This window comes from Neofelis nebulosa, chromosome 16, assembly GCF_028018385.1.
Source record: "Neofelis nebulosa isolate mNeoNeb1 chromosome 16, mNeoNeb1.pri, whole genome shotgun sequence".
Taxonomy (NCBI): Eukaryota; Metazoa; Chordata; class Mammalia; order Carnivora; family Felidae; genus Neofelis; species Neofelis nebulosa.
In genome coordinates this window covers 63,892,269-63,916,218 of record NC_080797.1, presented here as the reverse complement: position 1 = coordinate 63,916,218, position 23,950 = coordinate 63,892,269, and the positions used below count along the sequence as shown (strand labels likewise).

The 23,950-nt window shown below is 51.9% G+C and overlaps 2 protein-coding genes and 1 long non-coding RNA gene across 6 annotated transcripts in view; 2 read left to right on the top strand and 1 right to left on the bottom strand.

Moving 5' to 3' along the window:
- PITPNA (phosphatidylinositol transfer protein alpha) overlaps nucleotides 1-3,717 on the top strand; it is a 41,304-nt gene extending 37,587 nt beyond the window's left edge. Inside the window, exons 11-12 of the mRNA XM_058704624.1 lie at nucleotides 11-79; nucleotides 1,109-3,717. Of these exons, the coding sequence (XP_058560607.1) occupies nucleotides 11-55 (45 nt within the window). The 3' untranslated portion in view covers nucleotides 56-79; nucleotides 1,109-3,717. The remainder of the gene's footprint in view (nucleotides 1-10; nucleotides 80-1,108) is intronic.
- Nucleotides 3,611-4,656, bottom strand: LOC131497921 (uncharacterized). The gene is made up of 2 exons (XR_009255214.1): nucleotides 4,403-4,656; nucleotides 3,611-3,857 (listed from the first exon to the last, which is right to left on the bottom strand). It is a non-coding gene; the product is annotated as an uncharacterized LOC131497921 (long non-coding RNA).
- Nucleotides 4,657-4,888: 232 nt separating this feature from the next.
- Nucleotides 4,889-23,339, top strand: INPP5K (inositol polyphosphate-5-phosphatase K). 4 transcript variants are annotated; one of them, XM_058704619.1, is made up of 12 exons: nucleotides 4,889-5,060; nucleotides 6,863-6,970; nucleotides 7,286-7,394; nucleotides 11,328-11,444; nucleotides 11,760-11,935; nucleotides 12,451-12,562; nucleotides 13,211-13,320; nucleotides 20,049-20,235; nucleotides 21,108-21,245; nucleotides 21,509-21,592; nucleotides 21,761-21,865; nucleotides 22,067-23,339. In XM_058704619.1, exons 1-12 carry the CDS (start codon nucleotides 5,008-5,010, stop codon nucleotides 22,124-22,126), a joined length of 1,359 nt encoding a protein of 452 aa, XP_058560602.1. In that variant the 5' UTR covers nucleotides 4,889-5,007; the 3' UTR covers nucleotides 22,127-23,339. The 4 variants fall into 4 exon arrangements, with proteins under 4 accessions (XP_058560602.1, XP_058560603.1, XP_058560606.1 ...); XM_058704623.1 differs by having other exon boundaries at nucleotides 4,902-5,060; nucleotides 7,293-7,394; XM_058704622.1 differs by lacking the exon at nucleotides 4,889-5,060 and adding an exon at nucleotides 5,159-6,730.
- Nucleotides 23,340-23,950: the final 611 nt, after the last annotated feature.

Genomic DNA, 23,950 nt, shown 5'->3' with positions numbered 1-23,950 from the left:
TCTGTTCCAGATGAGACAAAAGGACCCAGTGAAAGGAATGACCGCAGATGACTAAAGCCACCCCTCCCCCTTCTGCACTGTATGTACCAAATACCCTCCCTTTGCATGTCATAGACGTGAAAGCCAGTTTGGGTCCTCGGGGCCTCAGCAGCTCGCTGTGGAGTCAGGAAGCACACTTCATTCATCATCCTGCCCTCCACTGATAACGATGGCTGCCATGCTAAACAGCTCTCAGCCCTCCACTGAAAGATCCTGTGACTATTAGGACATTTCAGGGATATGTGATTTTATAATGAACGGCCCAGACAGACACATGGACCTGGGGGTGAGGAGTGGGGCTGTGTTGGTAGATACACATTTGAAGCTTATCTGCAACTAATTCCTCTCCCTGTCATAACTAGAGCCGTGTCAAGTTGCAGCTGGCATTCCGGGGTGCTCCCTATGCCCCTGAGCTCGTTCCTAGCTCCCAGGCCGGCATTACCTGCCCCACCCTTGGAAAATCTGCGGGCCAGACAGCTTTTCCTAGGGTCCATCATTGTGTCTGGGGCATCGTTTCGTTGTTCTTTAGACCTCCTGATCCTATACTAAGTAGCTGTCCTCATAAGAGGCAGCATCTTTCAGATGCTTGGAGAGTATTTCTGCCCAGGTCATAGGACCAGAATGAGATGTTCCTTGTTTCATGCTGTCACTCTTGCCCAAGCCCTGTCCTTCTCTTAGCCCCCAGGGCCCTACATACCTCCAGCAGCTCAGAGCCGGCTTGGTCATGGCATTGAAAACCTGGCCCTGCTTCCCATCAGGCTCTGAGAGAAAATTATTTTATCAAATAAAATCTGGTTGTCCTCTACCACTAAGGAGCTGAGGAGGCCTGGGGTCTTAGCAGTAGCGTGGACCTCAGCTTGCTCTCCCTGCCTCATGTGCTTGAGAACTTCTGAGAGATAAAACAGTAAGATCAAGCGGATTGGTGCAATGCCAGCTGCTTGGGCCTTAGTTTCCTCCCCTGACCCCAACCCCCAACCGGCATCCTTTTGAAATTGCCCCATCAATGATGATTTACAGTGTGCTTCTATTTTCCTCTGTTGCTTCCTTAATAATTGTATTTCTTTTCTAGTTTTGCAAGACAGTGGTCAACAGGAAGGCCCAGCAGCTCCACCCTCCCGAGTGACAGGCCATCTTCGGACGCAGCCTTTCTGTGCCCATTCTTCAGGCAACTTTCGACCCCTTACTGTAGCTAATTCTAGATGCCCTTCAATATTGTGAACAAATAGACCGTCTGGTATTATGAAGCCCGCGTGTACGGGAGCCTGCTCCTCTGAGATACATGGCCTGTAGGTTGCTGTGTTTACAGCTCCTCCCTCTCCAGCCATTGTGTTCTCAGCCCATTTCTGTGTGCCCCTCCCTTTATTTCCAAGTGACATTTTTAGTCTTTCAAAATAGCTGCCTTTTGTGATGTGGTGATTTAAATGATTTAAGTTTGTTTTCAACCTTGGGATAAACTGAGGTATTTCGCTTCCTGGGCAGATCTTTGCAAATTTGAGTGCTCACCTGGGGAGAGGAGATGAGTTGGAAATACAGTTTTTTCCTCCATTTCCACAGAACAGCAGTCTGGCTTCCTAACTGATCTCTGCTCTCAGTAACCCATTGTTCATGTGCTGTAAGCACCGAGGAGGAAGTACCCAGGGCCCAGCCAGTCTGTTTTAAAAATTCAACAAATTCAGATGACCTCTGCCCCAGGCATCGCATCTCTGGTCACTAGTCTTAGAAACACCTATGGCTTCTCGGCCCTCCTGTTGCCCACTCTGTCTGAACCTCACAGAGCCCATGATACGCCTGGGTCAACTCTCCACCTGGAGGGACCTGTCCAGTGTGGCCCTTAGAACTGAGTCTGCCCTGTATGTACTAATTAGTGTGCCCACCCCCCTGAGGAGCTCTGTATGTCCATGCTCCTCTTCCCTTTTGGGCTGGTGCTGCCACTCAGCAATAATCCTCTTTTCTCTGTGCTTTCTCACATTCCTGCCCTGTCTTTGAGGCTGGTCAGGACAGAAGGGTCCTGATCTTTTCTTGCTGCACAAAACGAGCATGCAAAAAGCTTTTCCCCAGAAGAACATGTTCCCTCTTGTCTCCAGCTACCGGAAAGGAATTTGGGGATCAAGGACTCAGCTCATCCCACCCCCATGCTGAGTTCTGTCCTGGACAATCAAAAGCAAGTAGTGATCGTGGTATAGAACTCTACCATAGTAGGCCAGTGAAAAAGTCGACTCCAAGGGAGGTAGAAGCTGCTGAGTGCTTCATGGTTTTGTACGACTTGGCAGAACCCAAGCATGCCTTCCCGGTGGGAGAATCCAAGATAGCTGTGGTGTCATCTGACATCTCCCAAGCCTTGTGAGGTATGTTGTTAGCCAAGCGTGTTGTGATCCAAGCCCATGCCAGCCTGGGTGGGGTGGCTGATTAAGAGACCAAATCTGTGTTGGGGGAGCAAGAAGTAGGATGGGATCATTTATCCTTATGTTCTTGTCAGTTTGTTTTGCCTTACTCATTTCTAAGTGCAATAAGGGAATGTTTCACAGGATTGCACCTGTGACATCCTGATGGATGCTTCCCTGTGGCCCTGTTGGGGCAACAGTGGATGGACTCAGACCCCTCAGTGTGGTTGTCTCCCACCTTCATTGAGGCCTCTTTGGGACCAGGAGATGTCCTGTTACACCTTCCTTTCAGTCTCCTCACCTTGTGGGGTCTACAGTAATGGATCTGGGGCAGTTCAGTTGGTTATTAGGATCCCGACTGCTGGTAGCTTCCCTTTGACTGGGAAAGTGAAGCATTACTACTGGAGAAAAATGTTAATGTTTTCCTACAAGCTCTGTATTAGCTATAATTATATTTGTGCTTAACGTTTTCCCTTCTTCATTCATCATCTAAGTCCAGATGTGGGTCATCCTGGGAGAAACGAACCATGATGTTCTCAGCAGACAGGTAGTTTGAGGGTCAGCAGATGTTAGTCTCCTTGCTTCAGCTCTTCTCTTAAGATCCACACATACCACTCCCAACTCCGTGGAGTTGGGGGCTTGCTCTTTATCTGGCTTTTCTCTGGCTCCTCCCACCTCCACCTGTTGCCCCAGTTTGAAAGCATCCACATGAGCTGAGCTAGAATTTCCTGAGGTCAGCTGGATCTGGGGCTCCAACCCACAGAAACATAAGGAGGGGTGTCCCTGGTTTATTCTATCCCCACGGATAGTGTTGCTGCTGGGCAACAGTGTTGGCTTTTAAGTATCCCCCTTACCCTCTCACCCACCCCCCAAACTGACTAGCACCGAGAGGGGCTTCTGATGCAAGGCTCAGCTCCAGGGATAGTACCTGAGGGTGTGCCGTGCCCCTGCAGACTAGCTGCTTCCATTAGATTTCCAGGGTCATAGTCCCAGTTTGAAGCAGCAGTGCCTCTGTTAAGGGGGGATGCCGGGCTCTGGCCTTCTCGTCGAGAGAGGTCAGGGACGGGGTCAGTATTGTGGGCATGTGTATATCTTCCCAAGTCCTCTTATAGTCCCTGCTGGGACTCCCTGACTTATTTTGGTTGGTTCCTAGTGCTACTTCTTTTACAAAATACACTTTGTAGAACTGATTAGATTACCTTGTTTATTTAATGTGAGTTTGTGCCTTTTTGTCTCAATCTTCCGAAACAGGTATACTGGGGGGAGAAAAGCAGTCTAATAAAATCCTAGACAGAGATTTCTGGAGTCCAGCTTATTGGTGATGTCCTTATGTCCGTTTTACAACTTAGATATGCTCCAACTTCTGCTGATGTCCTCCATTTTACCAGGATTAGAAAAAAATACAAGATATCTCCAAAATTTTTTGCAGGCCAATTTCTGTAAATTAAAACATCCTCTCGTCATTGTACTTACACAGACATCACGTATTTGAAAGGAATTCTGCCACTTTATATTGGTAGTATTTCCTTTTTGCTTTGGTCTCTCCTCTTCACATCTCCCTCTTTTTAACCATCCTACCCATCAAAACATTTATTTAAAAAAAAAAAAAAAAAAAGTTCCAGGTCTGTGAACCTCCTAAAACTTGTTTGTGAAATTGTGCATTCTTCTGGGGAGTCATGGTTCTCATCGGATCCTCAAAGGAATCCCATGCACCGTCCTCCCCACTGCCAAACAAGATTAAGAGCCAGTTATCTGAAGAAAATCTGTTAATCTTTGGCAAAATAATCTTCATCTGATATTCATCAAATATAGGGAGTGGTTTTTGATTCTTTGGTGGCTAATTTTTTTTTTTAAGAGTCCAGGAACCTCCAGCGTCTAACGTGTAATAAATAACCTAATGAGTTTGAAAAGCGAGAAGCACTTTAAAGTGGGAGTGGAGAGGAACGAAGGAGGAGCTCAATGACCAACATGAAAGCGTTTACCTGTAGATGAGGGGCAGAGAGACTGGTTTACAGGCACGACAGTGGCTGGGCTGCCACCCCACCCTCAACCTTCGCCCTTTGGGTCTCTGGGCATTGGGGAGATGGAGGGGCACAGCGCAGAGGTCAGAGACCCCATTTCCGACGATAGGGAGACACGCCGGCTCGAGGATGCCGGTGCGGGCCTCGCAGCAGCTTCCGACGGAAGACAGCCCCTCCCGGCCGGCCTCGCGCGGGGCACCCTGGGAGCCACGGGGTGGGCGGTGACAGATGCTCGGCGCGCCGGGCGGGGCATCGTTGCGTCGGGTTCTGACGACACAGAGACGTGCCTGTCTTACGGCCCGGATCCCCTAAGCCTCTCTCCTCGCAGCCTTTCGCCGTTTCGCGCTCGTTGGAGAGGCCCGCCTCTTCCCCCGGGCCGAGCCACTCAGAGCCCTTCGTGCCCTCAAGCCCCGCCTCTTACGGAAGCTGAGGCGGAGAGTCAGAATCCGGAAGGAAAACAATTGGTGAGAGTAAGCTGGCCGGGACCTCCTGCAGGAGGGAGGCGGATCGGGCCAGGAGCGGCTGTGGCGGGGACACACGAGGCGGCCGGGCCGCTGCTTGGGACGATGGCGGCTGTGAACCCACGGAAATTAACCGAACCGAGAGGCAAGACGCTTAGGTGAGGAAGGCGGCTGCGGGCAGGCCGGCCTGCTCCGGGCAGGATCACTGCCTCCTACCCATTCCGGGCTGCGGATCTGGGGTAGAACTAGACTGGGAGAGAAAGGACCAGGCCTACAGGGCTGATTCTAGTTCAGAGGCCCTCCCCAGTTCTCCCAAGCCGATGTCGAGTGGGCTGTTTTGGGCCCAAGCCCCGCGCCCCCTCCAAATTCAAGCCGCCGAGCTCGTTCCTATTTGGGTGCCCCAAGCAGGTGTCTCAGTTTGCTACTGGCGGAGGCAGCGGTGTCGGGCTGTCTGAAGTTAAAGACATAACAAGGCATTCTTCTGTCAGCTCTAGAGTAGAAATCTTGTTCTTTTGATCAGCACGTACATCACAGGGTCTACCTGATCCCGTTGTGATCTCCTGAAATCCGAAATCAGATTTAGGTAAGATCTTTAGCGAAGGGATATAGCCTGGTCCCATGCTTGCTCTTTAGCAAAGAACACCACTAATCACCAACTTAGTGCAAGTCACAATGCAGGGATTTGCTGCTAATCGTCGGATCTGAGAGTGAGGGCAAGAAATCCCGACTTTTGTTCTCCATCCATTTAGAACTGGTCCGTGGGAAAACAAAGAGCCTTGCACTAAAAGGGTTGCTTTTCTTAATCCTTTGTTGGACAGCAGGGGGAGATCTTAAACTAACGTAGCCCAGAATCTCTGGCCGAATGCCTAGAAAGGTGGTTTGTGTATTGTTTTGCTGATGTTCATAGGGAGGGGCAGGAAGTTGTTTTAAAAAGGTCGAGAATTTCAAATTGTGCTTTTTAGAACACGGACCTCTAAGAACAGGATCTGGTGAAGAAGAGATGTTTTTAGACGTCCTGCCCTTCTCTCCCACCTCTTTCAACCCCCTTGTAGCTGCTCCCATTCTCGGTTTGCAGCTGCTGCAGATCCTCTCCTCATAGTGTCCCTAGGACTCACCTAGGGATTGGTGGCTGTCTTTGGTCTCTGCAGGGTTTGTAGCTCTGTACTGAGCAGAGTCGGGCTCTCTTGGAGTATTGCTGTAACTATTCAATTAAAGAGATCTGCAAGTGTCTTTTCCCCGGAGCCTCTGATGTGATCCATTGTTATTGAAAGCTGCTGATCTAAGTTCTGTTGCTTCCCTAGCGTGAAGCCAAGGTTGAGGATGTTATCCAACTGATGACTTTTCCCAAAAGAGGGTAGACTCTTGAGAGAGATGTTGAGAACCTTGTAATTTAGGATCTTCTCTTTGGGCTCCCTGAAATGTTTGGCAGAATTTGGTTATGCTCCAGGGACCTCCTAGGAAAAAGGAAGGAAGGGAATGTGGTATTGTTATCTCTGTTATTTTTGAAATTCTCCTGTCTTGTAGTGCCGAGCCCTCTTACAAGGTAAAAACTGAACCTCCAGAATCTTTCTGGTGGTTTTAGGAGCCCTGAGGTGTGAATGGCTGGTGGAATTATTAAGTTCCTGACGGCCCACCCCATCCCCACCCCCTCCCTTGCCTGCCCCGGAAACCTTTGAGCAGCTTTGCTGATGTAAGCAGCACCCATGCTGCCAGGTGTGGGCAGCTGTGGGCCTGCATGGAGGAGCCAAAGCAGGATGGAAATGTCCTGCTTCAGGACGGAAGTCAGGATGAAGAGCCTGCAGTTCAGTGCACCTCTTCCCACACCCAGGTGCAGAAACACATTTCCCACTACGATTGCAGGGGATCGTGGTGCGGCCGTCAGTGGGCCTCGGCCCGTTTGTTACCGGGATAAGGTCTTACCCTCCTTCCTCCACGACTTCCCTTTGCATCCCTTCCACAGCATCCATGTTGTGACGTGGAATGTGGCCTCTGCAGCACCTCCTCTAGACCTCAGTGATCTTCTTCAGCTCAACAAAGAGAACCTGAGTGTGGACATGTATGTCATTGGGTAGGTGTCTGCAATGCCCCCTCACCCTTCCCCATATCTGAGATAGGTAAGCCCAGCCAGTCCCAAATCGTCCCCACGGGGAACTGTGACCTGTCCTCCCTTGCTCTGGAGTCTGAAGGCTAGGAGCTTTCAGCCAGTCAGTGTCTCTTGTCCTGAGTTAGTGATGGCGAAGGGTTGGCGATCAACAGCCAGGGGAGGGAGAGATCACGGTCATGAGTACCCAAGGTTTGAAAGTGCTGAGGGCAGTATTAAATGTCTGTGGCAGAGGCAGTACCCTCTAGGCCAGGGGGAGATCCTCTGACCTGGGATGGGCAGTTTGCAGGAAATGAACTGTGGGATCATGAGCCTCCTTTCTGACACTGCCTTTGAAGACCCATGGAGCAGTTTCTTCATGGATGTGCTTTCCCCTCTGACCTTCGTCAAGGTAACTTACAAGTTCATGGGCAGTTGGGAAATGTATCTCCCCTCTCCTCACTAACCCCCAGTCCTTTGGTCTCCCACTCAGGCTTTCATGCTGTTTCCATTTATTTAAAGGCCTGAACTTCAGTTGCACCTGGCTTCCTGGTGCTCCTGTCTGCCTTGTGTCTTTCCAATGTAGCTGGAGCTGAGCTGGGACCCCAGGGGTTAGTTTAACACCTTGATATTTTTCAGATTGGGAGAATCTGGGGGGGTGGAGGGGGGAGCTTATTAACACCTCAGTGCCTACCCTACCGCCAGCCTCCATCTCTACTCACATGCCCAGCCTAAAGTCCCCAAATATAATAATAACTGCTAACATGTATCGAGTGCTTACTTGGTAGTAAGCATTGTAAATAAGCTTTCTATATACATTACTTAGAAACCATAACTCTTGAAATATGGTTATTTTACAGATAAAACCAAGACTCAGAGGTCACACAGGCTATCTGGGATTTAAATCCATATCTTTCAAACTTCATAACCCATGTTTTTGATTACTATACTTTATTGCTATATTGGTGAGTTCTGAGGCTGACAGGTATCCCAAGGCTAGCCTACTGGTATCCGAGGGTGTCCTCTGATCATAGAGGACATGTGCCTCAACTTCTAGGGGCCCAGAGGTTAGGAGAGGGGAGATAGATGGGGAGGAAAATAGTTCTCAGTCTGAAAGGCCAGTATTCTTTGGGGAAACTAGACCATAGGAGACTCCACAGGAAGGCTCTAGATTGCTACATCTTCACCTTTATGTCCTGCGCAGCTGAGGGATGAAGCATCCTCCCATTCAGAGCGCCTCATGCAGTGCTTTTGGGAAATACCAGAATTCCTCTATTCCTCTCCCTGGGCGACTGGATTTCTTCAGAATTGATTCTCTTACCCCAGTTTGCCTAAAGATGCCAAGGCAACAGATGCGAGTCCTCTTGAGGGCAGAGCCAGGAGGAGGGAATACAAGTTTTGTCCTGCTGCTGAGGCTAGAAAAGGCCAACCCCCAAGCCCTTGGTCTTCTCCAGATGAAACTCAGGCCTCTTTCTACAGACGAGGAGCTAGAGCCTCTGTGAGGGCAGAACCACTACTCTCACCACCCACTCTCTTCCCAAGATTGGAGGCCTCCTTGCGCCCCAGCTAACTGGCAAAGGATTGGTAGAATGGAATGGAGCCAAGGAAATTAGCTCAGTTTGTGTCAGGGACACAACCCATTCCACCCATGCAGCCTCCCGCATTTGGGAGGACTGCCTGAGGGGCTGGCACCCAAAGCAGATAGACGTCCCTCCTTCCCCTAGCCAAGAATTGAGGGGAAGGGGTGAGTCCTGCTTGCAGCCTCTTCCTTTGGCAGGAGTTTGCCAATTATAGGTTGAGAAGCCTGGGCCTGACGCCCTCTGCCTGCTCCAGAGCCCCTATCTGCCTCCCTTTAGGCCCTTCCTTAGCTCCTCCTACTTCACTTCCTCCAACCGAACTTCCCCTCTCCCGCCTTTCCCCCGCCCCCCCCCCCCGTGGCCCCACCCTTTCTCCCAGTCTGAGGCTTTCCTGCCTCTGCCACACACACCCCCCCCCCCCCCCCCCCGCCCCCTTCCCCACCAGTCCCTGCTGCTTCACAGAGTGGACTGGTGCCTTTGTGCTGGGTCCCAGTGGCCCAGACCTGCTCTGTGGATTAGGATTAAGTTTGACAGCCCTTCCTGGATCTTTATCGGTTCCTTAGTCCGGTCCATTATCCTGTGCTTGTGAATGGGAGAGACCAAGACTGGGGCTGGAGGGTGGGGCGGAGGACACATCTGTAGCAACCTCTACCCAGCCCTAGGTTTCCACGCCTCCCTCACTCGTTCCTGGGTTTGGGGTTCTCCCTGCTTTGACTCCTCCACTGTGCCAAAGCTCCTGGCCTGCGGCATCAAGTTTCATAATTCCTGGAAGGCCCCAGTACACACTCCCCACCCGGGGATTTCCTCCTTGGCCTCTGCACCTCATGCTCCGGAAACAGCTACTCGGGTGGTAGGTGTAGACAGCCTGAAGCTGAGTGAGAGGGTCACTGGCTAGGGCCCTTTCCCACCCCACCTCAAAGAGAGCAAGGATTTTGGTGACCCCAGACCTCTAATACTGTTATCCAAGTAGTCCTACTGGTTCCTTAGTCTCCTTGAGCCTCAGCCTTCCATCTGCAGAACAGGGACATTGGTGCAGAGGTTAAATGCGGTATGAAGGGTTTGTGTAGATGGTGGCCGTTCTCCCCAGCCCGTAAACACATGTTCACTGTGCTTGCTCTCATTGCCTTTGTGGAAATGCAACGAACCACAGGGTATAATTATTTTGTGGAGCATTTTCTTAATTTTCCATTGACCTATACTGTTTGCAAAATTAAGCGTATTTTTTATGGATTTTTATGTGTATATGCACCAATATTATCACCTGTCAAGTCAACAAGTCAAGATACAGAATACGTTTAGCACCCTAGAAGGCTCTTTCATGTTCTTTACCTGAATTTACTTTCTTTTTTTTTTTTAAGTAGGCTCCACGCCCAACGTGAGGCTTGAACTCACAATCCTGAGATCAAGGTCACATGCTCTACCGACTGAAGTCATCCAGGCACCCCTCCCTGAATTTACTTATATGTATTTTTTAATTTCATAAAATGGTTATAAGAGGGAGGGAGAGAGACAAAGGGGCAGAGAGAAAGAATCAAGTAGGCTCCGTGCTGTCAGCGTAGAGACTGACTCAGGGCTTGATCTCACAACTGGTGAGATCATGACCTGAGCCAAAATTAAGAGTCATATGATTAAGTGACTGAAGCGGTCCCCTAAATTTACTTTTATTTATTTATGTATTAATGTATGTATGTATTTATTTATTTTTAAATGTTAATTTTTGAATGTGCATGTGCATGCTCACGGGGGAGGGGCAGAGAGAGGGGGACAGAGGGTCCAAAAGAGGCTCTGTGCTGACAGCAGCAATCCCAGTGCGAGGCTCGAACTTACAAACCGTAAGATCATAACGTGAGCCGAGGTCAGATGCTTAACTGACCAAGCCACCCAGGCACCACCCCCCTGCCACCCAATTTACTTTTAAAAACTTTAAATCAAGGGCGCATGGCTGGTTCAATCAGAAGAGCCTGCGACTCTTGATCTCAGGGTCATGAGTTCAAGCCCCATTTTGGGTGTAGATTACTTAAAAAAAAAAAAAAATCCACGGGACGCCTGGGTGGCTCCGTCGGTTGAGCATCCGCCTTCGGCTCAGGTCATGATCTTGCAGTTTGTGAGTTTGAGCCCCGCGTCAGGCTCTGTGCTGACAGCTCAGAGCCTGGAGCCTACTTCAGATTCTGTGTCTCCCTCTCTCTCTGCCCTTCCCCTGCTCATGCTCTGTCTCTCAATAATAAATGTTAAAAATAAAAAATAAATCCTTCAACCAAAAAATAGCAGCTACCAGTTAATCCTTCCAGCATCTGTGAGATAGATGAGATAGATTCCTGCTTTATCAATGATAAAATAGACTGAGACTTGGCCCAGTATCAAATACTCTTGGGCTTTGAACCCAGATCTGGCTAACTTCAAAGCCACTGCCCTTAGCCACTATCCTGCATTGTGCCATTCCTCTCTGAGGCCCTGGCCCACAGGGGTAGCAGCCCACAGTGCCCAAAGGACCCACAGAGCATGGGTGAGAGGAGCCCCTGGGTTCCATGGGACTGGGACTGAAGAGTCAGTGCCCTCCTGATGGCAGGGTACCCTGGCGGCTTTGTCTTCCCTGCCTTCCACCCAAGGCCAAGAACAGAAACTGGAACTTGCTCAGCTCCCAGAATGCATCATTTGGCAGCTAAGGGGAGTGAGACTGGAGCTGAGATACCATTGACCTCAGGGCTGGGCAGAGTCGTGCTCAGCCAGTGCAGGGAAATGAATGACCATTGTCCCCCCCTGTGCTGTAGGTCTCCAGTGTCCGCATGCAGGGGCTCCTCTTACTCTTCTTTGCCAAGCATCAGCATTTGCCCTTTGTCCAGATCCTCTCTACTAAATCCACCCCCACTGGCCTCTTCGGGTACTGGGTAAGGACTGAGCTGTGGTCTGAGTTGTGAGCTGGGAGGCCTCCTGCCACTGGGCTGGGGAGGGCTGGGTTCTTTAGAGGTGAGCAAATAAAAGAGGGGGTGAAATGAATCTTAGCATTCTTCCAGGCCAGTGCCCCACATATCTGCTCTCCTGCCCCTGGGAGCTTAGCACCCCTGAGACCTCAGACTGGGTGAGCTGGGCTCTTAGATGGAGACGTCGCTCCAGGGAGCCGAGTGTCTGGCCCTGCCATGGGAAAGGGGAGGTGATTCTCACCCAGAGCGACTTCCCACCCTTCTGCCCACCTGTTCCACCAGGGGAACAAAGGGGGCATCAACATCTGCCTGAAGCTTTATGGCTACTATGTCAGCATCATCAACTGCCACCTCCCCCCCCACATGGCCAACAATGACCAGCGGCTGCAGCACTTTGACCGGATCCTGGAGATGCAAAATTTTGAGGGACAGAACATCCCAAACATCCTGGACCATGAGTGAGCATGTGCTTGCAAACTGCTGCCCCTGCGGTCAGCCCAGGCTAGCATCCTCCTCAGGCAGCTTTGCTCCCCTCCCCCCCTTTCCCAGCCTCTTCCCTAATGCTCCATCTACTCTCCCATCCAGCTTTGCCTCCCTGGCCTGCCTAGGAGCTCTAGACACTTCTGAACACCCCAGATTAAGAAGGCCATGGTTCCTTGAGGTCACCCACAGGGAGCTGGTTCTCAGCCTTGCCTGGTGGCCAGTTGAGGGGGGCAGTGGGAGGCCTAGAGCCTGCTCTGTATTTGCTACTTGCCCCCAGGGGCTGGCCTCTTTGGAGGACAAGGAAGTGGCCGTCAGAACAGCCCGGTAGGACCCATGCCACGTCGTTACCATTACTGGCTCCTCTCTCAGCATCTGGCGCCTCACCTGCCCCTCGAGCTCTGTGCCAGAGGAGTGAGCGGCCCCGGGGTCCATTGCTCCTGTCTTCTCTTACCTCATCATAGCCCTCAGCTGCCTTCTTTTCTCTCTGCAGCCTCATTCTCTGGTTTGGAGACATGAACTTTCGGATCGAGGACTTTGGGCTGCATTTTGTTCGGGAATCCATAAAAAATCGGTGCTACAGTGACCTGTGGGAGAAGGATCAGGTATCAAATGAAGGAAGGGTCCAGAGGGGCCCATTGTGGAGGCCTAACATCAAATGTGGGGAGCACTGCTCGGGTTCCTGAGCACCTGTCCTCCATTTCCAAGCCTCTGAAGTCCCTGTTCCCTTTGCACCCAGAGGCCTGGTCTTCGCCTGGAGGAGCTGCCGGGTGTGAAATAAGTTGGGGAACGAGAAGGGCTTCCGCCCGCCGTGGCCCCGCACCAGACGCTGACTCTCCTATACCCTGTTGTCTTTCCCATCCCCAGGCTTGCTTGCCTTCTGGAGGATGAGATACTACCCCTTTGGGGGCACCCTGGCTACCCAAATACACTGTGATACATGTCTGCTAGTGTCTCCCAGACAGATGCAATTCAAAGCCCGCTCCCTAGAGTCCAAGGACTGGGAAATGGCAGGCATCTGCCTCTCGCGGGACTAGGGATCTCGCGTGATGTTTACAAAGGGATCCAGCTGCTTTCCTGGGGTTGGAGTGGGGATGGGGTGCTGAGGTTGCCACCGGGGCGGCGGTGAGGAAGGGAAGACGTGTTGCTGGACTCTTGCCTAGCGTGCCGGCACGTGCTCATCCCTTGAATGGAGTGTGTGCTGGACCACTGGGTCAGGACTCCTAGGAGATGGGACTGTTCTTTCTCTCTAGCTCAGCATTGCCAAGAAACACGACCCGCTGCTCCGGGAGTTCCAGGAGGGCCCTCTGCTCTTCCCGCCCACCTACAAGTTTGATAAGAACTCCAACAACTACGATACCAGGTGAGGGGGCTCCACCAGGAGAGGGTCAGACTGCCGCAGATTTGGAATTAGCCTGTGAGGAGGAAGTGCAGGGCCAGGAGGCCCGGGAAGTCGGGTTGTACGGGCCCTAGTGGCAGAGGGAGCTGCCTCACAGGAGAAGTGTTAGAAAGCGGGAACAGATCCGGCCAGCCACCACCTCGGGAATGGCACCTCCCACCCACCTCATGAGGCGCTGGCCACAGGAGCTGCCCCAGATTGTCCTCGGAGAGCATGGAGGTGCTGACGAGGCTGCAGGGTGGGGGTGGGGGCAGGGCAGGTAGGGCAGGAAGAAGCGGGGAAGCAGCTCATTCCTCCCTTGGGAGGGACCGTATTTCAGCATTCTGGGCACCCTTGTCCACACTTCCCCAGACCTTCTGGTCCCTCCCAGACAGGGGGACAGAAATGTCGGCTCAGCCAGTTACTGGTATGAAGTGTCCCTGCCCCAGCTGTGGGTGAATCAGGTACTATTTAGGAAAATGAAATAGTATTGTCGGGGCGGGGAGGAGTTTATGGGAAACAGTATAGAGACGGTGCAGCTGGCAGTCAGAGGTACAGCTCTGCCCCTCGCCAGCTGCGTGACCTTGGACAGGTGTTTAAGCCTCAGTCTTGTCATCTATAAAATGGGGGTGCTAACAGTACCCCCCCCTCATGGAGTTGAGGATTGAACGAGACTTTGCATGTGCTTAGCCCGGTGCCTGGCACCTGGTAAGCACGGTGACGACTGCCGTTGTTAGATTCGTGCCTTCAGGTGGTAGTTTTACCAGAAACGTTTCTAAGAAGCCAAGAAAGGGCCAGGTAACCACCAAAACTTTAAGCTCAGGCCAAGGGTTGAAAGCAGCTCCAGCATGGAGTCCCTGGCCCAGTTTGGCAAGGATTCTCATCTCTTTGAAGAAAAAGAATAGGGGCACCTGGCTGGCTCCGTCGTTGGAGCGTACGACACTTGATCCCAGGGTTGTGAGTTCGAGCCCCACGTTGAGCGGGGAGACTACTTAAAGATAAAATGTTAAAAAAAGAAGAGAAAAAGAAGAACCCCTCACGTGTTCTGGGGGTTTCGTTTCCCCTGGAGCAGCGGCTTCATCTATTCCTCACAGCGGGGCTGCCTTATGAGGGAGGCGGGAAGTGCCTCCAGGGCAGCGCCTCTGGAATTTAGGGAGTGAACAGGTATCTCCCCAGCCAGCCAGGGAGACAGGTAGAACCGACGGCCCTGTGCCGGAAGGGGTATGGCAGAGCCACAGCGGCCCCTCCACAGAACGGGGAGAGGGTGAGCCATTTCAGCAGTGTGGAGCAAGACGGGGTGGGGTCATGGCCCGGGCAATGTACACAAGAAGAGGCCATGAACACTGGAAACAGAGTCCAGCCTGGGCAACAGAACAGGCTGGAAAAGAGGTAAGAGGGCAGGTTCTGGCTGGCCAGCTGGCCCGGGGCCACAGCGGCACGGAGAACGCCAGTCTCCGCAGCCATCCATTGGAAATGAGAGCTATCATGGAAATTGGGAGGCCTCGGTGGGACAGGCCCAAGCCTTGGGGCCTGGGACCCTCTGCCAATTGACTTTAAATCCTCACTTGGCAGCGGGAAGAGAGCTGCTGGCAGGCCATGTGACCAGGTGTCTCTCTGTCCCCACCCCGAGGTATGGTAGGGAAACCACCAGGAGACTAGGAATTGTTACAGCTGAGTCTAGGCTGCGGTCAGCAGGGACTGAGATTGGCTAGAGAGGCCCTGAGGTGTTAAAGGACTTCAGAGGACTTCCCCAGGAAGCTCAGCCACTGGTGGCAGAGTTGGGGCTGAGACCTGACTCTGGACTCTGGTGGCCCACGATGCTTCCCTCTAGCCCACAGTACCTCCACAATCACAGCCGGTCTTGGGGGATTGGGCGGGATTGGGATAGCAATCCGCAGAAAGGGTGGGATTGGGATAGCAAAGCCTTGCTAAGAAGGAAGCAGGTACTTCCACATGATAGATACAACCCACATTGTGGTCGCCATTACTGAGCACTTGCCGTGTGTCTGTGTAACCAGACTGTTACTCATCCTTGAAAACTCAGTTCAGACATCATGTCTGTTAGAAGGCCTTCCTTGACCCTCCCCCGTCCCACCGAGAGTCCTCTCCTGCCGGCATGCCGCCTGAAAGCCCTGCACACATCATGCTTTCGGTATTGTTCTCAAGACACGGTATGCTTTTCTTGCTCTACTATGAATGCCTGAAGAGAGCTGATTTATGACCGTTTCTGGTATGTAGCATAGTGCCTGGCGTATGTTTGAATCGGGAGCCTGAGAGGACAAAAGGAAGAAAGATAAGTTATTTAAGGAGCAGCCAGCCTAGTAGAGAGACCCACCCATAGCAAGAGATCCAAATAAACACTCTCAAGTCCAAGAGTTGGCCAGTAAAAGGTTCTAGAGCTCTGTAAGTGCCGAAGGAAGTTGAGCGAATGGTAAGGAGACAGACAGCTGAAGCCAGGAGGAGTCAGTCAGAGCTGCTGTCAAGGAAGCAGCAGACTTTGGCAAAAAGAAGGGCAGACGTTCCGGTCAATCAGCAGCACCGATGAGAGGCACCTTGAGAAGAGGCTGACCAGCCATACAAAGTGGCTGCGAGTGAGTTGTATACAGGGCATAGTACGCACACAGCTCTGCCCAGCCACAGCAGCGTCCCTGAGCCAAGATGTAATGAGAAACGAGGTCAGCTCCATTACAGGGGAGGGTGAAAGGGCCCAGAGCGGGAAATCCTGTTAAAGTCAGGGATTGCGATAGGATTTTGTTACAGTCAACACGAGCCTGGTCAACCTCTCCACTAGGCGATGAGCAGAGGTTATTATGCTCAATCTAGTCAAAACTCATGTCCAGAGTTCAGTGAGACACTTAGAAGCCATCTATAGGGAGCGGAAGGGAAAAGTCCACTTCTGACCTAGAAATGGAACACTTCCCTACTTTAGAGTCAGTAAATTGGCTCAATTTTCTAGCTCCTAAAGAGAAATTTGCAGAGTTATATTCGGTTTTAATTTTTCAAAAATTAGGACACAGTAATATCCAGAAGCATTTCTTATACTCAGTCACACCATTCAGCCAAAAAGCAAAAGCGAGGTCCAGTTCTATATGGCATGCTCTGAGACAGTTCTGGCTGCTGGGAATTGGCCACAGGGGAGTGCCATGGAAGGAGTGTGGACTTCGTAGACCTGGGCAAACTTCCGACTTCTGCCTGGACAGGGTGACCTCTGAACTTCAGGGTTTGTAGAAGGAGGAAAATGCGCCCTGTGACATTCTTCCGGTGTTGAGAGGGTTAGAACAGTCCGTGAGACACCTGTCACAGTGTCTAATACACAGAAGGACCCCATGTTTTGCTCTTGTTATTTTTAGAAATGGAGAACTGGGGGAATTTAATTTGTGCACATTTAACTTGCTTCCTGTCTTTTGTTTGTCAAACAAGCTCTTTGAGGACCTTGTCAATCCCATTTTTCAGGTCCCCAGTTGCCTGGCATATAATAAGGGCTCAGTAAATCTTTGTTGAAAGACAACAATACAGGTGCCCAGTGATAAGCCTGGGCCAGGCCATGGAAAAGGAAGAAAGGGAGACAGGCTGTGGTCAGGTCTTGGGGAAGATCTTGAAGTCACCATGATAGGGAAGTTGAGGAGGGGGAACACTTTGAAAGGAAGAGTGGTGTATTTATGTGGCGCGTCACCAAGTATAAGCATTGCTGGGTACTGAATGTAGGTTCAGTAGGTTCTGAGATTCTGTTTATAGTCTCTGGGATGGAAATAGCACATTCTGATGTGCTCTGACCGGTCCTCAGAAGAGTGAAAAGTTGAAACAACCCCAGGAGCCCCAAACAGATGTGCTTCAGCCAGTTAGCACTTTTTGACCACTCCCTTGACGCACATTAATTTATTTGGTCCTCACAATGTGTCTTTGAAGTAGGTACTGTTATCACCCCATCTTAGAGTTGAAGAAACTGAGGCTTGGAGTAGTGAAGTCACTTGCCCAAGGGCACATAGCTTTCTCTCTCTCTCTTTTTTAAACTAAATTACCAGTTAATTATAAAAAGATGTAATTCAGGAACAGGCAGATGAAAGATGCGTAGGGCAAGGTATGGGGAGAGGGCGAGGAGCCTCCCTGCCCTCTGAGCCCGCCATGCTCTTCAAATCACATGTTCACCAACCAGAACCATGTAGCTCTTAAATAACAGAGCAGGACCTTCCCCCAACTCCTGTTGTCTGATTCCAGAGTCAGAGTTTACCAGCAGGACACCATTCTGCCTCTGTTGCTGGAAGACTATTGCTGTTGAATTGACAACAGTACGTCGGAAATGTTCATTTAAAACAGTAAAAGGGGGCGGGGGGCGGTGCCTGGGTTGCTCAGTTGGTTGAGCGACCGACTCTTGATTTCAGCTCAGGTCATGATCTCATGGTTCGTGAGATCAAGCCCAGCGTGAGGCTCTGCGCTGACTGTGCAGAACCTGCTTGAGATTCTCTCTCTCTGTCTCTCTCTCTCTCCTCTCTCTCTCTCTCTCTCTCACCCTCCACTCAAAAAAAAAATAAATAAACTTAATTAATTAATTAATTAATTTTTAATTAATTAAAAACGGGATGAAACAAGACAAAAATAGCATTTCAAACTGGTTATCAACATCTGAAACCGTATACGTTAGGATTAGATGATCATTTTTGAGGAGATTGAGTTTGGGGTTTTAGTTAGTTTGGGTTCTATACACCATTAAGTACCTACTATGTGCCAGGCTCTGTACTAATGCTGAGAATACACAGGAGAAGCCAGTCCTGCCTTCCGAGCTCACGCTAAGCGACGTGCTGACTGGGAAACAAAACGGTCGCACTGTATAACATAATTAGGGAAGCACCGGTGTAAAATGCTTTGGAAGCAAAAAGGAGAGCTCAAAGCTGACTTTATGACAAAGACTGCTTTGGAATTGGGCCTCTCCCTGTGAAGAAGTATGTTCCGGGCAGCAAAAACTGCAAGAGTAAAGGTCCTGAGGCTTAAGAGTCACTGTGGTAGGCCGGTCTGGGACAGTGGTGGGAGACAAGGTAGGACAGAGGTGTGACTCCTGAGCGCCTTGAAAGCCATACTTGGGGACTTGAGCTTTATTTTGGAGGCATGAAGACTCCTTAAAGGTTTTAAAATGGGGGGGGGGGGGGGAGTTTTTAAAGTAGGGAACCATCTGACCAGGCTTGACCACTCTGGCTTCATTTAAAAAAAAGGGGGAGGGGGAGGCGCCTGGGTGGCTCTGTTGGTAAAGCGTCTGACTTCGGCTCAGGTTATGATCTCACGGTTTGTGAGTTCAAGCCTCATGTCAGGCTCTGTGCTGACAGCTCAGAACCTGGAGCCTGCTTCCGATTCTGTGTCACTCTCACTCGTCCCTCCCCCACTCATGCTCTGTCTCTCTCGCTCTCTCTCAAGAATAAATAAAACATTTAAAAAAAATTTTTTTAATACGTAAAATAAAGGGGGAGGAGGCGCCTGGGTGGCTCAGTCGGTTAAGTGTCCAACTCTTGATTTCGGCTCAGGTCATGATCTCACAGTTCATGAGTTCAAGCCCCCCATTGGGCTCTGTGATGACATTGTGGAGCCTGCTTGGGATTCTCTCTCTCTCTCTCTCTCTCTCTCTCTCTCTCTCTCTCTCTCTCTCTCTCTCCCTCCCCCCCACTCACTCTCTCTCTCTCTCTCTCTAAATAAATTAAAAAAATAAAAGGGGGGAGGAACCCAGAACAGCCACTGTTCCCACCCCACCCCGTTCCAGGACTCGGGGTCCCCCTTTGGAGGGCAGGGCCTGGTTAGCCAGCCAGTCTTCGAGAACACCAGTAGCTGCCTGGGCATAGCTGTGTTAGGAGTGAGAGATTTGCCTGTCTTGGGGCAACTACAGTTACCTAGGGGAGGAGAGTACTCTTGTCTCCAGGGGCTGTACGGCCCCTCATGCCCTTCAAGGAAGCTTGTAAGCAAACAGGTAAGAGGTCCCTCAGTGGAGGACTCTTGAGAACAAAGAGTCATAATAGCCAGTGACTACAGAGAGCTTATTTTGTACCTACCGCCGTGCTAAATATTTTTTGTGCTTTATCTCATTTAATCACGTCAGCAACCCTTATTAACTTCATTTTACAGATGAGGAGGCTGAGGCCAGGAGGGGTTGGTGTGATGAAGAGCGTGTGCTCTGTGGTCATGCTGCCTGCCCTTGAGTCCTGGCTCCATGCTCGGTAGCTGTGTGACTTTGGGAAAGTTGCTTCCCCTCTAAATCTCAATTTCTCCACCTGTGGAACAAACAGTATCGATGGCAGGCATAAACAGCTTCTCCTAATGCTTCCCTTTCCTTTCCTGAGGCCGTGCCTTTAGTGAGGGGGAAGCCAAAGTCAAGCTCATGTCTGACTCCCGAGTCCAGACCTCAGCTTTTTTGAGCTACTGCTGCTTTTGTTTAAGAAAGAAGAAAAGCTTTGAAAAGAAACGGTTCCGAATCACAATTTGAGTCATACAAACGTAGACCAGACTGAAGGTCCTTGGCGGAGCCTGACAAAAGCCAACATACTTTTGATTCCCTTGGGCCCCCTCCAGTCTGCTGCCATGCCATACTCCAGCTGTGGCCCAGGGCTCTTAGGGCCACTGATAGCCCCTGGTGTTAGGGGCTCCAGCAAGCTTGTGGGGGGTAACTTCTTGCTCTCCTGCCAACCCTTCTCTCCTCCTTCTTTTTCTCCAATCCCCTCCCCCCCCGCCCCCGGCAGTGAGAAAAAACGCAAGCCCGCATGGACCGACCGCATCCTGTGGAGGTTGAAGCGGCGGCCCCAGGCCAACCCCCACACCCCGAGACTGCCAGCCCCCCACTTCTGCCTGACCCTGAGGAGTTACGTCAGCCACATGGTGTACTGCATCAGTGACCATAAGCCTGTCACCAGCACCTTTGACTTGGAGGTGAATTTCTGGGCTGCCTGGCACTTAACAGAGCACCCGTGCCGGGCCACCTCCCACACCCTCCAGCCCTGGATTCTAATGTCAGCAAACGTCCCAGGGGAGACCTGTAGGAGGACACCACTGCCACTCCTCCCAGGTCAGGTATCCCAGCTCTTAGAAGCTGTGGAGGGCTCTGTCAAAAACGTGTCCAGACCCTTTGTGAACAGGTTTCCATTTCCTCTTGGTACCGTCCCTTGGGGCTAATGAGTTCCATTATGCTTATTACCTACTATGTGAAGTAGGACTTCTTTTTGTCCTAAACCTACCTGGATCAGGTTGCAAAGGGAGCTCCCTACATCCTTGCATCTTGCCATTGAATGACCAAGGCGATGTTGACTTCCCTTGGTGACCCGCTGGCTGCCCTCAGCCTTCACTTTTTCATACTGGTTTGTCTGTCTGTATACCATTGTGTCCCTCCACATGCCTATAGCTGTTCTCCCCAGAGCCTTGGGGGGGGGGGGTTCCTGACAAACCCTAGAGGCCTGAGAGCAGCTCTCTGCCTTCTTTCTTAAACCTGTCATCAACTCCCCCATTCTCCTCCACCATCACCCCTCAACACTTGACTCTCTGCGTGGTTACCCACCTGGCCCCCATCCCCATCTTCCCTGGCAGGGCCAGCCACCCCCAACAAGCCTTTGGCCCCTTCCTCCAGGTGGCCAGCCAGGGTCTGATACTTTCTCGGGGCAGCCGAGCAGAGTTCGATGCCCACCCCCTTGCGTGCCCTCTTTTCCCCTACTGACCCTGATGTGTTGGAAGGGCCCAGCAAGGACATTCGTCTCAGAGAAAGGAATGATGCTATGGGATTTCAACCCCTTTCCCACTCCTGCGTGTAGCTGAAGCCATTGGTGTCTGCCCCATTGATCACCCTGATACCTGAGGGCCTGTGGACCATGGAAAACGACATGTTGATCAGCTACTCCTTGACCCCAGACTTTCTCAGCAGCCCCTGGGACTGGATTGGACTATACAAGGTGATGTGGCGGGAAAGGCGTGGCATCCATCAGCCATACTGCTCTGGCTTATCCATCCTGAGGGTTTACGGGAGCTGGGCACAGGCTGAAGAGCTCATGCTCATCCCCCATGGGGGTCCTTGCCCACCTAGGGGCTGGCAGTGAAGGGGACGGTGCATACGCTACAATGGCCAGCCTGGGGAGTAAAACCGTCCTCTCCTTAGGACTTGCCATAGGTCCTGTGTCCTCCCAGACCACTGACTGCCCAATCCCCTCTCCCACAGGTGGGGCTGCGCCACATTAATGACTACGTGTCCTATGTCTGGGTCAGGGACAACCAGGTCTCCTTCAACGATGGGCTGAGCCAGGTACCTGCCCCCTTTCCTAAGCTAGGTATTCCACGTCTCCAGCATGAGGGCTTGCCTGAGCACCGCTCTGTCTTTGGAAAGAACCGAGGCTGGGATGATTTGTTGCTGAGCGCTGGGTGGGGCCCAGCCTGGGGAGGTGACCCCATTCCTATTCATCCTCCCCTCCAGGTATACTTCAATGTCAGCAATATCCCCGAGACTGAGGACCAGTTTCTCCTCTGTTACTATAGCAACAGTCTACATTCTGTGGTGGGGATAAGCAAACCCTTCAAGGTACGGGATGCTGGTGGGGAAGGGGACTGTCAGAGGACTTGAGCTCCTCATCGGTTCTCCGAGGGCACGGGCTAGGAACCCACTTGTACCATGGAGCTGCATCCTTTGAGAATGGGAGTGATGGAAAGGCACAAAGGAAAACCTGCTCTTCCCCCCCCCCCCCCCCCGCACTTCTACTCATCGCCTGTTTTATCCCTGCAGATCCAGCCTGGCTCCTCCTTGGCAGAGGACCTACTGGGTGAAGCCCAACCACATATCTGAGCCCGGATGAGAGTGGATCCAGGGCGGAGGCCAGAGCTGGCAGCCAGCTCTGCCTACCACTGCCAGGAGCCCTGGGGGCCCAGCCCCCAGAAGAGGCAGCAGGTACCCTCCACCTCCCAGGGGGAGCTCTCGCCACACTCCTATGCTCTCTCTCCAGTCCAGATCTCTGGAATTGGCCACTTGAATACAGGTTTTTGTTGCTGAGATGTGAGTGCAACCAGCTGGTTTGTCAGCAGTGAAGACCTGAGACAGTCCACTGGCTGTGGGAAGACCCTCCAGCCTGCATCTCGTTTCTTGATTTTCCCCACACACACTTCCAGTTCCGCCCAAGCAGGCCTGCCAGGCACATGCCCCATCTGGCACAGGCCTGCATTCTTGTCACGCCATCCTGGGCCTCAGGCTGCCTGGGCGGGGGGGAAGAGATGCTCACATTTGCACAGGCTCTGTAGACTGGTTGGCACAAGCAGCCCTGGGTTCCAGGAGTCTTGGCATCTCATTGCCTGTCCCCCTGAGGGATAGGCAGAGGGCCTGGGGTCCCTGCTTTCAGCAAGGACTAAGTGGGTGGGATGGAGGGGCCCCTTCACCCAGGCTCTCATGTAGATGTTGTGGGCAAGACGATGACTGTCCTGCTGCCAGTACCCCCACCCCAGGATGTCCCAGGGCCGGAGCAGAAGATTGAACCCAGGTTCACTTCTGCTGGTGGGTCAGGCTCCATGCCCCAACCTGTCCTCTTGTGAAGGCACAGACTTTTCCAGGGTGTTCCTCGCCCATTTGTGCTCATCTGCCCCTACCCTTGCTGCGGTCACTGGCCAGAAACCTGCCCTCTCTCTAGAGTGCCCTAGCACCCAGAAGCGGAGGCCGGCAGAGAAGAGAGCCAGAATCTAGATGTTGGAGAATCTGACCTTGAGGGTGTTCAGAGAGCATTCCCTAGGTGCTGTTTGGGCACTCAGTCCCACCTCCCACCACTTGCCTCCAGCCACTGGTGATTCAACGGCCCTTCTCCCAGGAGAAGACACCTCAGGGAGCCTGCTCTGTGACCATCATGCCCATCCTATGACTTGAGACTGAGGGACGCTGCAGTTGCTCTCTGATCCATACTCCACCCTGGGAGCCGTGTGTACCATGAAGAACTGTCCCCCTGGCTGCTAGCGGGCCATGGCTATCTGTGCTCTGCGTCTATTGTGTTGGAGGATAATTAGAAACATGACTTTTACACTTGTGTGTGACTCTGTGGCACCTAGTAATGGGCCCTTTCTAAACTCTGGGACGAGGGCCCTGTAGATCCAGACTAGACTTTCTGTGTCCGAGGGTGGCAGATATTCCCGGGATGGGAATGGGATGAGGTTCTAGGATGGTGGCCCTCTGGGTCCCTGGTGCAGTTGGGGCGAGCCACCTATGTGATTAGGCACTTAGTTTACTTTGCTGCGAAGCAGAATGCATTTCTGGCAACCGACAACTCAGAAAAGGTGCTTACTCTGCACTCTGGTTCATCCCTCCTCACCTTAGTCTTGAGCCTTGGTCCCATGTCCAGCTATCCAAAGATGTCACCATCTTTTCTCTCTGCCCCACCTTTTCCCAGACCCTCCTGCCCCCAACATCTCCATGGTAACCTCTGTTCCTGCCCCAACACACTCAACACCTGAGGAACCCCAGACACCCACACTTGCCCGCCTCCTGCCTTCGTGCCTGCATAACCATCATGGGCTCTGCCACACGGCACCTGTCACTTGGCAAACAGAGAAACCAAAGCTCAAAGGAGTGGCGTGATCCTTCCAAAATTACACAGGCAGCTGTGGTGTCCTGCAGGGCCAGAAACCCAGGAAT